General features: G+C 50.2%; 1 protein-coding gene across 3 annotated transcripts; it reads right to left on the bottom strand.

Moving 5' to 3' along the window:
* Nucleotides 1–618: 618 nt before the first annotated feature.
* Nucleotides 619–7,273, bottom strand: FAM32A (family with sequence similarity 32 member A). 3 transcript variants are annotated; one of them, XM_055239201.2, is made up of 5 exons: nucleotides 7,092–7,215; nucleotides 6,843–6,984; nucleotides 3,185–3,270; nucleotides 2,086–2,139; nucleotides 619–1,773 (listed from the first exon to the last, which is right to left on the bottom strand). In XM_055239201.2, the coding sequence occupies exons 1-4, from the start codon at nucleotides 7,163–7,165 to the stop codon at nucleotides 2,121–2,123; spliced, it is 321 nt and encodes a 106-aa protein (XP_055095176.1). In that variant the 5' UTR covers nucleotides 7,166–7,215; the 3' UTR covers nucleotides 619–1,773; nucleotides 2,086–2,120. The 3 variants fall into 3 exon arrangements, with proteins under 3 accessions (XP_055095176.1, XP_063472561.1, XP_055095175.1); XM_063616491.1 differs by having other exon boundaries at nucleotides 3,185–3,267; XM_055239200.2 differs by lacking the exon at nucleotides 3,185–3,270 and having other exon boundaries at nucleotides 7,092–7,273.
* Between the last annotated feature and the right edge of the window lie 5,068 nt (nucleotides 7,274–12,341).

The raw sequence follows: 12,341 nt of genomic DNA, 5'->3' as shown, positions 1-12,341 counted from the left end.
GCCTTTTGGAGCCTTTTGTTATGCAGGGGAAGAACTGAAATAACTACCTTTCCACTATACTAATAAAGGGTTTCCACAGTAGTACATAATGCAGACTCCTGCTGCTAGATTGTGGATGGAAAAGGTCTGAAACCGTCTTTCCACCAGGCCATGGGAGAATCACTGGCAAAAGCCACTGCTAATGACAGTGTGTGTCATCTCTCTTAGGTGTGACCCATAGGAGGGAACAGATGTGCCATCAAAATTTTTCCACCTGAGTTGCCGTTTTCCAGTACGAATATTTTTCCATGCCACAAATCCAAAAGACATTTTGGTGACAAACAGCCTATAAGAGGACACTCAGCACTTCGGAAGGCTAAGGCGGGCAGATCACTTGAGGTCAGGAGTTTGAGACCAGCCTGGCCAATGTGGAGAAATCCCGTTTCTAACTAAAAATACAAAAATTAGCCAGGCATAGTCACGGTTGCTTGTAGTCCCAGCTACTTGGGAGGCTGAGGCAGGATAATCACTTGAACCTGGCAAGTGGAGGTTGCAGTGAGCCAAGATTACGCCACTGCACTCCAGCCTGGGCAAGAGAGTGAGACTCTGTCTGGGAAAAAAAAAAGAAGACATTCAGACTTGTAATAACTGGCTTTTGCTTTATTGTGTAATTTACACAGGACAACCCCAAATTCCACACTTGGTTTTTCTCTTCTGCCTTCATTATTCTTTCAATATCTATGTCAACAGAGATCGTTTCTCCCAATAACAGATGTGGTTTGATCCCCAACCAGGATGCACAGGCCCTACAAGATCCCAGCCCTCCAACCCGGACACCTGGACCCTCCCATTTGACTGCAGCCTTGTCTGTTTGTACTGGGGCTCTGCCCTGGTCCTGTCACCCTTGAGGTGTCCGGAAGGTAGGAATGCCAAACAGGATCCGTGTGATGTGTCAACTCTGAGTAAATACAAGAGGCTGCTAGGAGCCCCCAGCTGAGGATTGAGAGGCAGGCTGTGTCTGGGTTCCATTTCAAAGAATGCTGTGATGCATTAGCAATGTCTGCTGTGGCAACACCCATTAGAAGCACCTGGAAAGGGGGTTTTGGGAAACAGGCTCAGAAAGGAGCAAGGTGTGTCCGTTCCATTCTTGCCTTAGGTGGCTGTTCCATTACCCAGGCTACGCTATCTCAGGTGGCTGAGGAGGAAGTCTGAAGGCCACAGAGTTGCAGGTGGCTTCCCTGGGGCCTGCAGGGGACAGCACAGGCCCAAAGCTAGAGGAAGCTTGGAAGGGCGCCTACACTGGGTCCTGCGGGGCTCTGCATACTGCAGGCCACCATGGCGTAGCTCCTTATCCTCTGGAGTCTGTCTCATCCAGGAGAAGACAGCTGGCTGGCCTCAGAGCGTTGCATGCAACTCAGGGGTGAAAACATTTTTACGTGACACAGACACACAATGGGCTTTACCTCTGGATAAACTTGGAAACTTTCCATCCAAACGAAAAGGGTGTATCTTCTGTATGTTGCCAAGAAGCCTAAGCTGAGTACAAGGACAATCTTACTTTAATCAAGTTCCAGAATGAGGGTACACAGCTTCGAAAAGCAGTCTGTAGCAGAAGATGCAAGGGTGTATGTAAAGCCATGTTTCTAGAATATAACAGGAAACACACACAACCCCAATGTGGCCTTTTGCGAACCCTTGATGCTGCTCCATACTGGGCGCAGGCGGCTACTTCGTCCAGCTGACTTTGGGAATGTCGTAATGCTCCGTGAGTGTGTCCAGGTGTCTGTTGAAGTCCTGGGAAGGCGGAGTAGAAGGCTGGTGTCAGCGCAGACCCAAGCGGGGTACTGGAGAGAAGTGGCACTGCCCAGCCCCACCTCTCCCACATCCTCTCTCTCCTGAGCCCGTCCTCTCAAACTCACCCTGCCAGGTCTTACAGACTCCTGAACCCTGGGCTCCCCTTTGAATAACCCTGGGGAAGTGTCACTTCTGTTAGGTAAACTTCCCTTCTCGTCAACATGCCAACAGCTCCCTCTGCCAGCTGACAGCCTCTGGGCCCAGCGGGGACCCTGAATGGCTCAGTCTCCCCCACTGGACACGGCGACTCACCTCCACTCTCTGCTTGTGGGTTTTGGATGCTTTCTTTAGGATCCTTTCCATTTGCTGGAGAAAGAAGAGACATGGAGGTGAGTTTACAGGCTCAACACGGCCCAGGCTGGCATGGGGTGGAAGATGGAGCCCTGGCCAGACTGGCTCTCACATTTAGAACAGCTGGAGGTTTCAGGCTGTGTGCCTTGTCCCCCTCCCTCAACTCCACCCAAGCTGGTCCAACAGGGAACCCAGGTCACTTGCCAGCTTCGTGAGTGGCAGGAAATGAACCAGCCATGCCTGAGCGCGTACCCATGAGCAGACTCTGCTGGGAGCTGTCGGCATGCTTCCTGCATCCTGAGGTGGCTGTTAGCACTCCCAGTTTGGAGGAAAACAAAGTCCCAGAGTGGGTTTCAGGAATGTTGAGAAAGAGAGCGGTAAAGGGCCCGACACAGAGCAGCTGCTCAAGTGACACTTCCCATCCGATGTTAGGGCTACAAGACCACGACCATCCCCAGGGTTATTCTGAAATATGCCTCCTGCACCATGACCTGCTCCAATCCTCACTTCAAACACTCAATGACGCCTGGAAAGGTCAGTATCTGGTAGCAGCTGGTAGTGTGGGCTGGGCGCGGTGGCTCATGCCTGTAATCCCAGCACTTTGGGAGGCTAAGGCAGGAGGATAGCTTGAGCCCAGGAGTTCAAGACTAGTCTGGGCAACATAAGGAGACCCCAACTCTACAAAAAAATCAGGTGATTTTGGTGGCACATGCCTGTGGTCCCAGCTACTCAAGAGGATGGGGTGAGAGGACTGCTTGACCCAGGAGGTTGAGGCTGCAGCGAGCTATGATCGCACCAATGCACTCCAGCCTGGGTGACAGAGTGAGACGGACCCTGTCAAAAAAAAAAAAAAAAAAAAAAAAAAAGAGCTGGAGTGTGGGATATAAAGCCAGACAGATCTGAGGCCACACCTGGCTCCACACTTTCTGGCTGGGTGACTGTGGCCCAGTCTTTGGTGCCCCTATAACTGTGCTGCCTATGATTCATCCCTCGTGCAGTCCCCATGCCGCACTGACTCTGACCTGGCCGTGGACTCAGTTAACTCAAAGGAACACAGTACCAGTTCTGGGTCCATGCGTAAGACCTGGCAGCGTTAGCTTTGTGCCCTTGGAAGCCAGTTGCTGTGCAGGAAGTCTGATGGCCCTGCTGGAAAGAAAGGACCTGGAAGATGAGATGACATGAAGGAAGTGGCCACGAAAGAAGCACTGACAGGTGGGGCATGGCGGCTCATGTCTGTAATCTCAGCACTTTGGGAGGCCGAGGTGGGAGGATCACTTGAGGTCAGGAGTTTGAGACCAGCCTGGCCAACATGGCTACTAAAAATACAAAAATTAGCCAGGTGTGGTGGTGTGCGCCTGTAGTCCCGGATACTTGGGAGGCTGAGGCAGGAGAATAGTGTGAACCTGGGAGGTGGAGGTTACAGTGAGCTGAGACCGTGCCATTGCACTCCAGCCTGGGCAACAGAATGAGACTGTCTCAAAAAAAAAGCACTGAGGCACCAGCTATATGGTGGCAAAGCCATCTTAGATGCTCCAGCCCAGCTGCACCTTCAGAGACTCCAGGCCCAGCTGCCATCTGACCACACCAGACTCCAAGTGAGGTCAGACCCCACTGAGCCCAGTCAACCCAGAGCATCATGAGCTATTATTGGTAGCGGCCATCTGGCTGCTCCTCTCTGTCCTCCCTCTTCTCCTTCATTCCCTCCTCACCTCCTTCTGTGTCCAGTCAGCCCTCACCTGGCTGATTCTCCCTCTAAGGCGAGCGCCCTGCCCATCTCTGTCCCTCTTCCTGCTGCTGTGAGCCCAGCCGAAGCCTGTGTCTCCTTGCGAGAAGCCACACTGACTTGTCCAGCTGCCACACAATGCCAGGCACCTGGCTGGGCTCTGCCCACAGGCGTGACACCCAGCTACTATTTTAGTTTTTGCAGAGACGGGGTATCGCTATGTTGCCCAGGCTAGTCTTGAACTCCTGGGCTCAAGTGATCTTCCCACATCGGCCTCCCAAAATGTTGGGATTACAGGCATGAGCCACTGTGCCTGGCTGACTCCACTTGGATTTCTACTGGGGCACTGCATTTACCTTCTTTAAAACTATAGCTTTGGTTCCCCCCGCTCGACTCCCGCTCCAGAAAACCTGCTTTACCTGCAATCCTTCCCACCCCAGTAAACAGCACCTTCATTCATCAAACTGCCCAGCCCAAAATCTTGGTCATCCTTGACTCTTCTTTCTTTCCCAGCTTATATCCAACCCAACAGCTAACCCTGAATTCATCCTTGAAAACCTATTCCAAACCTGTTACCTTCCACTAGCTCCATCACAACTGCTCTACTCCGAGCTCCCGTTATTAGTCTCTTGATAGCTGCATAAGTCTCTCATTCTGGCTCCAGCAATAAAATCTCAGCCCTGCCTCTGACTACAGCCTCAGAGTTAGAAGGAAAAGAAATGCATTCACTTGGCCAGGCATGATGGTTCATGCCTGTAATCCCAGCACTTTGGGAGGCCAAGGCGGGTGAATCGCTTGAGGTCAGAAGAGCGAGACCAGCCTGGCCAACATGGTGAAACCCCGTCTCTACTAAAAATACAAAAATTAGCTGGGCATGGTGGTGGGCACCTGTAGTCCCAGCTACTCAGGAGACTAAGGCAGGAGAATCGCTTGAACCCAGGAGGCAGAGGTTGCAGTGAGCTGAGATCGTACCAATGCACTCCAGCCTGGGCAACAGAGCGAGGCTGTTTCAAAAAATTAAAAAAAGGCCGGGCGTGGTGGCTCACACCTTTAATCCCAGCACTTTGGGAGGCTGAGGCAGGTGGATCACCTGAGGTCAGGGGTTCAAGAACAGCCTGGCTAACAGGGTGAAACCCTGTCTCTACTAAAAATACAAAAAAATTAGATGGGCGTGGTGGCAGGCACCTGTAATCCCAGCTACTCAGGAGGCTGAGGCAGGCGAGTCACTTGAACCCAGGAGGCGGAGGTTGCAGTGAGCCGAGATCGAGCCACTTCATTCCAGCCTCGGTGACAGAGCGAGACGGAGTTTCACTCTGTTGCCAGCCTGGAGTGCAGTGACATGATCTCAGCTCACTGCAACCTCTGCCTCCCGGGTACTGGTTCAAGCAATTCTCCTGCCTCAGTCTCCCAAGTAGCTGGGATTACAGGCATGCGCCACCACGCCCGGCTGATTTTTGTATTTTTAGTAGACACAGGGTTTCACCATGTTGGCCAGGCTGGTCTTGAACTCCTGAGTTTGTGATCCGCCCGTCTGACTTGTTAAATCCTTACCACAACCCTGTGAGGTAGACTTTAGTGCTACTTTAAGTAAAAGGTAACTGGCTTGCCCAGAGTCACACCACTAATTTGTGGTAGAGGCAGAGTCAAACTCAGATCTGTCTTGCCAGAGATGGTGCATCCATGTTTTCTGTATGCCTGAATTAGATCTGGGAGTAAGGAGTTAATTGTCCCCAGTGTCCATTTTCCCCAGTGTCACCGTACAGAATCACCTAGACCAGGGTTAGGGTTTCTCAGCCTCGGTGCTACTGACATTTGGAGCCGGATCATTCTTTGCTGCAGCGGGCTGTCCTGTGTATCGCAGGGTGTGTGGCGTCATCCCTGGCCTCTAGCCACTGTTGCCAGTAGTCTCCACCCCAACCCAGTTGAGAACCAAAAATGTTTCCAGACATTGCCACATGTGCTTAGGGGTGGGGGTTTAGCGGGGTGGAGACTACCCCCAGTTGAGAATCACTGACCTACACTGATTATTCCCTCTCCCCAGCATAATGGACCCAGTTTATCTATCTTACTATGAACTCTTCTGTTCTCCACTGCACACATTTATTGTGTTTAACATCAAGAAAAAATAATTTATCGAGTCTTAAAATACAATACAAACAAAGTCGTCATGGGCATGGCCATTCAATATCAACAGCTGAGACGGGGTGCGGTGGCTCACGCCTGTAATCCCAGCACTTTAGGAGGCTGAGGTGGGCGGATCACTTGATATCAGGAGTTCGAGATCAGCCTGGCCAACATGGTGAAACCGCGTCTCTACGAAAAATACCAAAATTAGCCGGGTGTGGTGGCGGGCGCCTGCAATCCCAGCTACTCGAGAGGCTGAGGCAGAATTGCTTGAACCCGGGAGGCAGAGGCTGCAGTGCTCTGACCCCACCAAAAATAAGCAATTTTTAAAAAAATACAACACGTTTGAATCTGCCAAACAAAGTTGTCTTGGAAACAAACTTTGTGGTGACTTCGACGGCGAGCATGGCCATTTAATATCAAGAGCTGGCATCCACTGAACATTTATGCACTGCCTTTTACTTTCATGACTTCCTCTCAAGTTCCCAATTCTCTTAGAAGTACTATCCTGACTCGTACAGAGGAGGAAACTGAGGCACGGAAATAAGAAAGTCACTGGCCTAGTGTCGCAGGGCAAATGAGCCACAGCACTGGAATCCAAACCCAGATCTCCAGCTCTGGGCTTCTTTCAACGCCAGTTCTCGCTCTCCCCTCTCTGCTGCCTACTAGGGCCAGCGGGGGCTTCTCATCCTTGGAGCTCCCCCCGGCAGAGGGTGACTCTTCTCTCACTCACTCACAGCATCCTCTCCCCGTAATTAAGGTCTCCTCTGACCGCTCCCCTGCCCTCGGAGCGTCCCAGCTCTGACCCCAATTTCGAGTCTCCCGGCGCCAGGTGTTCCCAACCTCCCCGCTGCCTTCTGCTTCTGCTCACCCGCTTCTCCTGCATTTTCTCGAAGGCCGCCTGGGCCGGGGTCCGCTTGTCCAGGCCGCGCCGCTTCTCCTCCTCGTTCTTTTTGCTCGTTCCCATTGCTTCCAGGAGTTTCGCTTTATCTTTGTCCTTCTTTTTCTTCTTCCTGGAAAAAGACATGAGGAGGGGGCGGGTCGGAGGGTCAGGGCCAGGGGTCCCGAGAAAAGGTCTAAGGGGAATGAAGACGGAATCCCGCGGGCCCTCGGTCCTCACCGCTTGGTCACTCCCAGCTCTGCTACGCCTTTCAGCTTCAGGGGTCCCTTTTGGACCTGCTCGTAGGCCTCCATGACACTCTCCGGTGGTTCGGTAGATGGATTGCCACACTTCCTGTTTGCAAACACTACTTCCGCCCGAATGCCCGCCTTGCTTCTCTTTGATTGGCTGAGCTACAAAGTGAGCATGCGTCCTTCGTTCTGGACCTGGGCCACACTTCCGGGTAGTGGGCGGGACAGAGAGCCAAGCGAATGAATTCCCTTCACTTCCTATCTGCTGCCACACTTCCGAATTTGGCGCCCACTTCCGGTTTCTCATTCTTCACACAGGGTGCTGGAAACCCAACCCCTTTTTGAGCGTTTTGCGCACTTTTGGGTGACCTACTCTCTCTCCTTGATTTTTTTTTTCTTTTTTAGAGACACGATCTTGGTCTGTCACCTAGGCTGGAGTGGAGTGGCGCGATCGTAGCTCACTGCAGCCTTGAACTCCTGAGCTCAAGAGATCCTCCCGCCTCAGCCTCCCTAGTAGCTGGGACTACAGACGGGCGCCACTGAGCGGGGCTAATATTTTCATTTAAATTTTTTTGTCGAGATGGGGCCTCGCAGTGTTGTCCAGGCTGGTCTCGAACTCGTGGGTTCAAGTGATCCTCCGGCTTCAGCCTTCCAAAGCGCAGGGATCACAGGCCTGAGCCACGCCCCCCCACCCCCGTTCTCTTTTATTGCCATATTTTGAGCGTTCACTGGATAGCTGAACCTAATTTTGTAAACCTAATCAGTATTCATTAATTTCTCAGCTTTAGGTAAACGACAATATCATGTGACAAGGTTGGTGGTATGTTAAAACAATTAAAAATCTATTTTATGCCGGGCGCGGTGGCTCACGCCTGTAATCCCAGCACTTTGGGAGGCCGAGGTGGGCGGATCACGAGGTCAGGAGACGGAGACCATTCTGGCTAACACGGTGAAACCCCGTCTCTACTAAAAATACAAAAAATTACCTGGGCGTGGTGGCGGTAGTCCCAGCTACTCGGGAGGCTGAGGCAGGAGAATCGCTTGAACCCAGGAGGCGGAGGTTGCAGTGAGCTGAAATCACACCACTGCACTCCAGCCTGGGTGACAGAGAGAGACTCCATCTCAAAAAAAAAAAAAAGTATATGGCCGGGCGCGGTGGCTCACGCCTGTAATCCCAGCACTTTGGGAGGCCGAGGCGTTGGATCATGAGGTCAGGAGATCGAGACCACCCTGGCTAACACGGTGAAACCCCGTCTCTACTAAAAATAGAAAAAATTAGCCGGGCGTGGTGGCAGGCACCTGTAGTCCCAGCTACTCAGGAGGCTGAGGCAGGATAATGGCGTGAACCCGGGAGGCAGAGCTTGCAGTGAGCTGAGATCGGGCCACTGCACTCCAGCCTGGGTGACAGAGCGAGACTCTATCTCAAAAAAAAAAAAAAAAGTATATATATATTTAAATCAGCACTTTGGGAGACGAAGGTAGGCGGTTCACGTGAGGTCAGGAGTTGGAAACCAGCTTGGCCAACATGGCGAAACCCTGTCTCTACTAAAAAAAAAACAAAAACAAAACAAAAAACAAAAATTAGCTGGGCATGGTAGCATGCACCTGTAGTCTCAGCTACTTGGTAGGCTGAGGCAGGAGAATCGCTTGAACCCGGGAGGCGGAGGTTGCAGTGAGCCAAAATCGCACTACTGCACTCCAGCCTGGTCAACAAAGACTCCATCTCAAAAAAAAAAAAAAAAGAAAATAGAGATAGGGTATTGCTGTGTTGTCCAGGTTGGTCTCAAACTCCTGTCCTCAAGCAGTCCTCCTGAAGCATTAGAATTACAGGCGTGAGCTACCACCTCTGGCCCTTTCTTTCTTTCTTTTCATCCTTTCAGCACTGTGTGGTTTTCTTACATAGGATGTGTACATGCATTTATCTTTTTTTTTTTTTTGAGACAGAGTCTCGCTCTGTTGCCCAGGCTGGAATGCAGTGGCACGATTTCGGCTCACTGCAACTTCCACCTCCCAGGTTCAAGAGATTCTCCTGCTTCAGCCTCCTGAGTAGCTGGGATTACAGGCGCCCACCACCATGCCCTGCTAATTTTTGTATTTTTAGTAGAGACGGGGTTTTGCCATGTTGTCCAGGCTGGTTTCGAACTCCTGACCTCAGGGGATCTGCCTGCCTCAGCCTCCCAAAGTACTGGGATTACAGGCATGAGCCACCGCGCCTGGCCTTTGCATATATCTTTTTAATGTCAGCAGAGGACTATGGGAATTTTTGGTTTCTTCTCTATTTCCCTCTGTATCAAAAACCTAGTAAAAAAAAAAACTATTATGAGAAAAATTTAAAAAGACTGTGCCTACCAAGTGTCTGTGAAGATGTGTTGAAACTGGAACTCAAACATGCTGCTGTTGTGAATGTAAAATGGCATAAACAGTTTAGAAATCAGTCTGACAGTTCTTTAAAAGATTAAGCATTCACTTATACTATGACAAAAGAATTAGATTCCTACGTTTTAACCCAAGTGAAATGAAAGTATAGACCCATATAAAATTGTGAACATGAATGTTCACTGCAGATTTATTTGTAATAGCCAACAAATTAGAAACAGCCCTAATACTGCCCTAGATAAATGAATGAACATAATCCGTGCCCACAAATCTTGGCTGACTTTTGCAACCAATGGAATTGCTACGTCCAAGGTTATGCACATTTGCACATTTTATTTCTCATAGATTTTGTCCAAATTGTGCCAGGGTGGCTTTTTTTTTTTTTTTAATTAGCGGCGGGGGGTGGGGTAGTGGGGAGAAGGCAAAGGAGGTGGAGGAGAAGCAAACGTCCTACCGGACACAAGAAAAAGGAGGGCACAGGGGCTGCCTTTCTCAGTCCTACCTGCAGGGGGCAGCAAGTCACTGCCTAGTTATCCGTCCACAACTGGAAAAGACTGCAGAGGGGCTTCTGGTACCAGGGGATGGGGGCTACCAGCACTTTTGTGTCAAAAGAAAGGCGATCTTCTTGCCGGGCGCGGTGGCTCACACCTGTAATCCCAGAACTTTGGGAGGCCGAGGCGGGCGGATCACGAGGTCAGGAGATCAAGACCATCCTGGCCAACATGGTGAAACCCCGCCTCTACTAAAAATAAAAAAATTAGCCGGGCGTGGTGGCGCGAGCCTGTAGTTCCAGCTGCTCAGGAGGCTTGAGGCGGAGAATCACTTGAACCCGGGAGGCGGAGGTTGCAGTGAGCGGAGATCGTGCCACTGCACTCCGCCCTGGCGACAGAGCAAGACTCCGTCTCAAAAAAAAAGAAAAAGAAAAAAAATTAGCCGGATGTGGTGGGGCACACTTGTGGTCTCAGCTCCTCGGGAGGCTAAGGCAGGAGGATCACTTGAGCCTGGGTGTGGGTGTTCGAGGGTGCAGTGATCTAGGATCTTGATTGATGCACTCTAGCTTGGGCAATAGAGCAAGATTCTATCTCAAAAAAAAAGGGAAAAGAAAATGATTACGTTGAGTCTTGAGTACAAATTAAAAAAAACTACAACAAAAGAAGAAGAAATAGTAATGTGCTAATGTTAAATTCTCAGTAGTGCTAAATGTGCTGTGGTTGTGTAAGATGTTAACATTAGAGCCGGGCTCAGTGGCTCACACCTGTAATCCCAGCACTTCGGGAGCCGAGGCGGGTGGATCATTTGAAGTCAGGAGTTTGAGACTAGCCTGGCCAACATGATGAAACTGCGTCTCTACTGAAAATACAAAAATTAGCCGGGCGAGGTGATGCACACCTGTAGCCCCAGCTACTGGGTAGGCTGAGGCAGGAGAGTCGCTTGAACGCAGGAGGCAGAGGTTGCAGTGAGCCGAGATTTTGCCATTTGCTATTTCACTCCAGCGTGGGTGACACAGTGAGACTACATCTCAAAAACAAAACAAAACAAAACAAAAACAAATAACAAATAATAACAAAAAAACCATTAGAGGAAGCAGGTCAAAAGGGTTATGGGAGCTCTCTGTATCATCCTTGCAATTTAATTAATTAATTTATTTATTGAAACGGAGTCTCACTCTGTCACTCCAGGCTGGAGTGCAGTGGTGCGATCTTGGCTCACTGCAACCTCCGCCTCCCAGGTTCAAGCAATTCTCCTGCCTCAGCCTCTCCAGTAGGTGGGATTATACGCATGTGCCACCACATCTGGCTATTTTTTTTTTTTTTTTTTTTTTTTTTTGAGATGGAGTCTTGCTCTGTCATCCAGGCTGGAGTGCAGTGGCGCGATCTTGGCTCACTATAACCTCTGCCTCCCAGGTTCAAGCGATTCTCCTGCCTCAGCCTCCTGAGAAGCTGGGACTACAGGCACATACCACCACGCATGGATAATTTTTTGTATTTTTAGTAGAAATGGGGTTTCTCCATATTGGCCACGCTGGTCTCGAACTCCTGACCTCAAGTGATCTGCCTGCCTTCGCCTCCCAAACTGCAGGGATTACAGGCATGAGCCACTGCGCCCAGCCCATCCTTGCAATTTTAATGTAAATTTAAAATTATTTCAAAACTGAAAGTTTATTAGGAAAAGAAAGAGGCTGGGCATGGTGGCTCATGCCTGTAATCCTGTAATCCCAGCACCTTGGGATGCTGAGGCGGGTGGTTCCCCTGAGGTCAGGAGTTGGAGAACAGCCCGGCCAACATGGTGAAACTCTGTGTCTACTGAAAATACAAAAATTAGCCAGGCGTGGTAGCAGGCTCCTGTAATCCCAGCTACTCGGGAGGCTGAGGCAGGAGAATCACTTGAACCTGGGAGGCGGAGGTTGCAGTAAGCCGAGATCGCACTACTGTACTCTAGCCTGGGCGACAGAGCAAGACTCCATCTCCAAAAAAAAAAAGTGAAAAGGGAAAAGAAAGAATCTGTACAGGAATTAAGTGAGGGTGGGGCTTGACTTTCTAGCCAGCTTTGCAATAATGTCAAGCTCGCTGAGTGAGCTCCCACTTCAGGAATGTAGCTAAGCGCATGGGATTCCACACCCCCATTCCTCACATCCTAGGGGATTTTCTTCCTTAGCCACTGCCTCCGTTCTGTGAGTTTTGAAGCGGATGCTTTTAATGGGTGTGCACGTATAGGCAATGAGAATGCTCCAACAGTACTTTCGAGATGCATCTTGATTTTGGAGGTATTAAAATGTGGAACAAAATGTGTATGTTTAAATGGAGGGGAAGTAATTTTTTAAATTAAACTTTTAATTTGAAATAATTGAAGGCTCACATGCAGT

The sequence above is a fragment of the Symphalangus syndactylus genome, chromosome 13, assembly GCF_028878055.3.
Source record: "Symphalangus syndactylus isolate Jambi chromosome 13, NHGRI_mSymSyn1-v2.1_pri, whole genome shotgun sequence".
NCBI lineage: Eukaryota > Metazoa > Chordata > Mammalia > Primates > Hylobatidae > Symphalangus > Symphalangus syndactylus.
The sequence above is the reverse complement of the archived record's forward strand: the minus strand, read 5'-3'. Positions and strand labels throughout refer to the sequence as shown.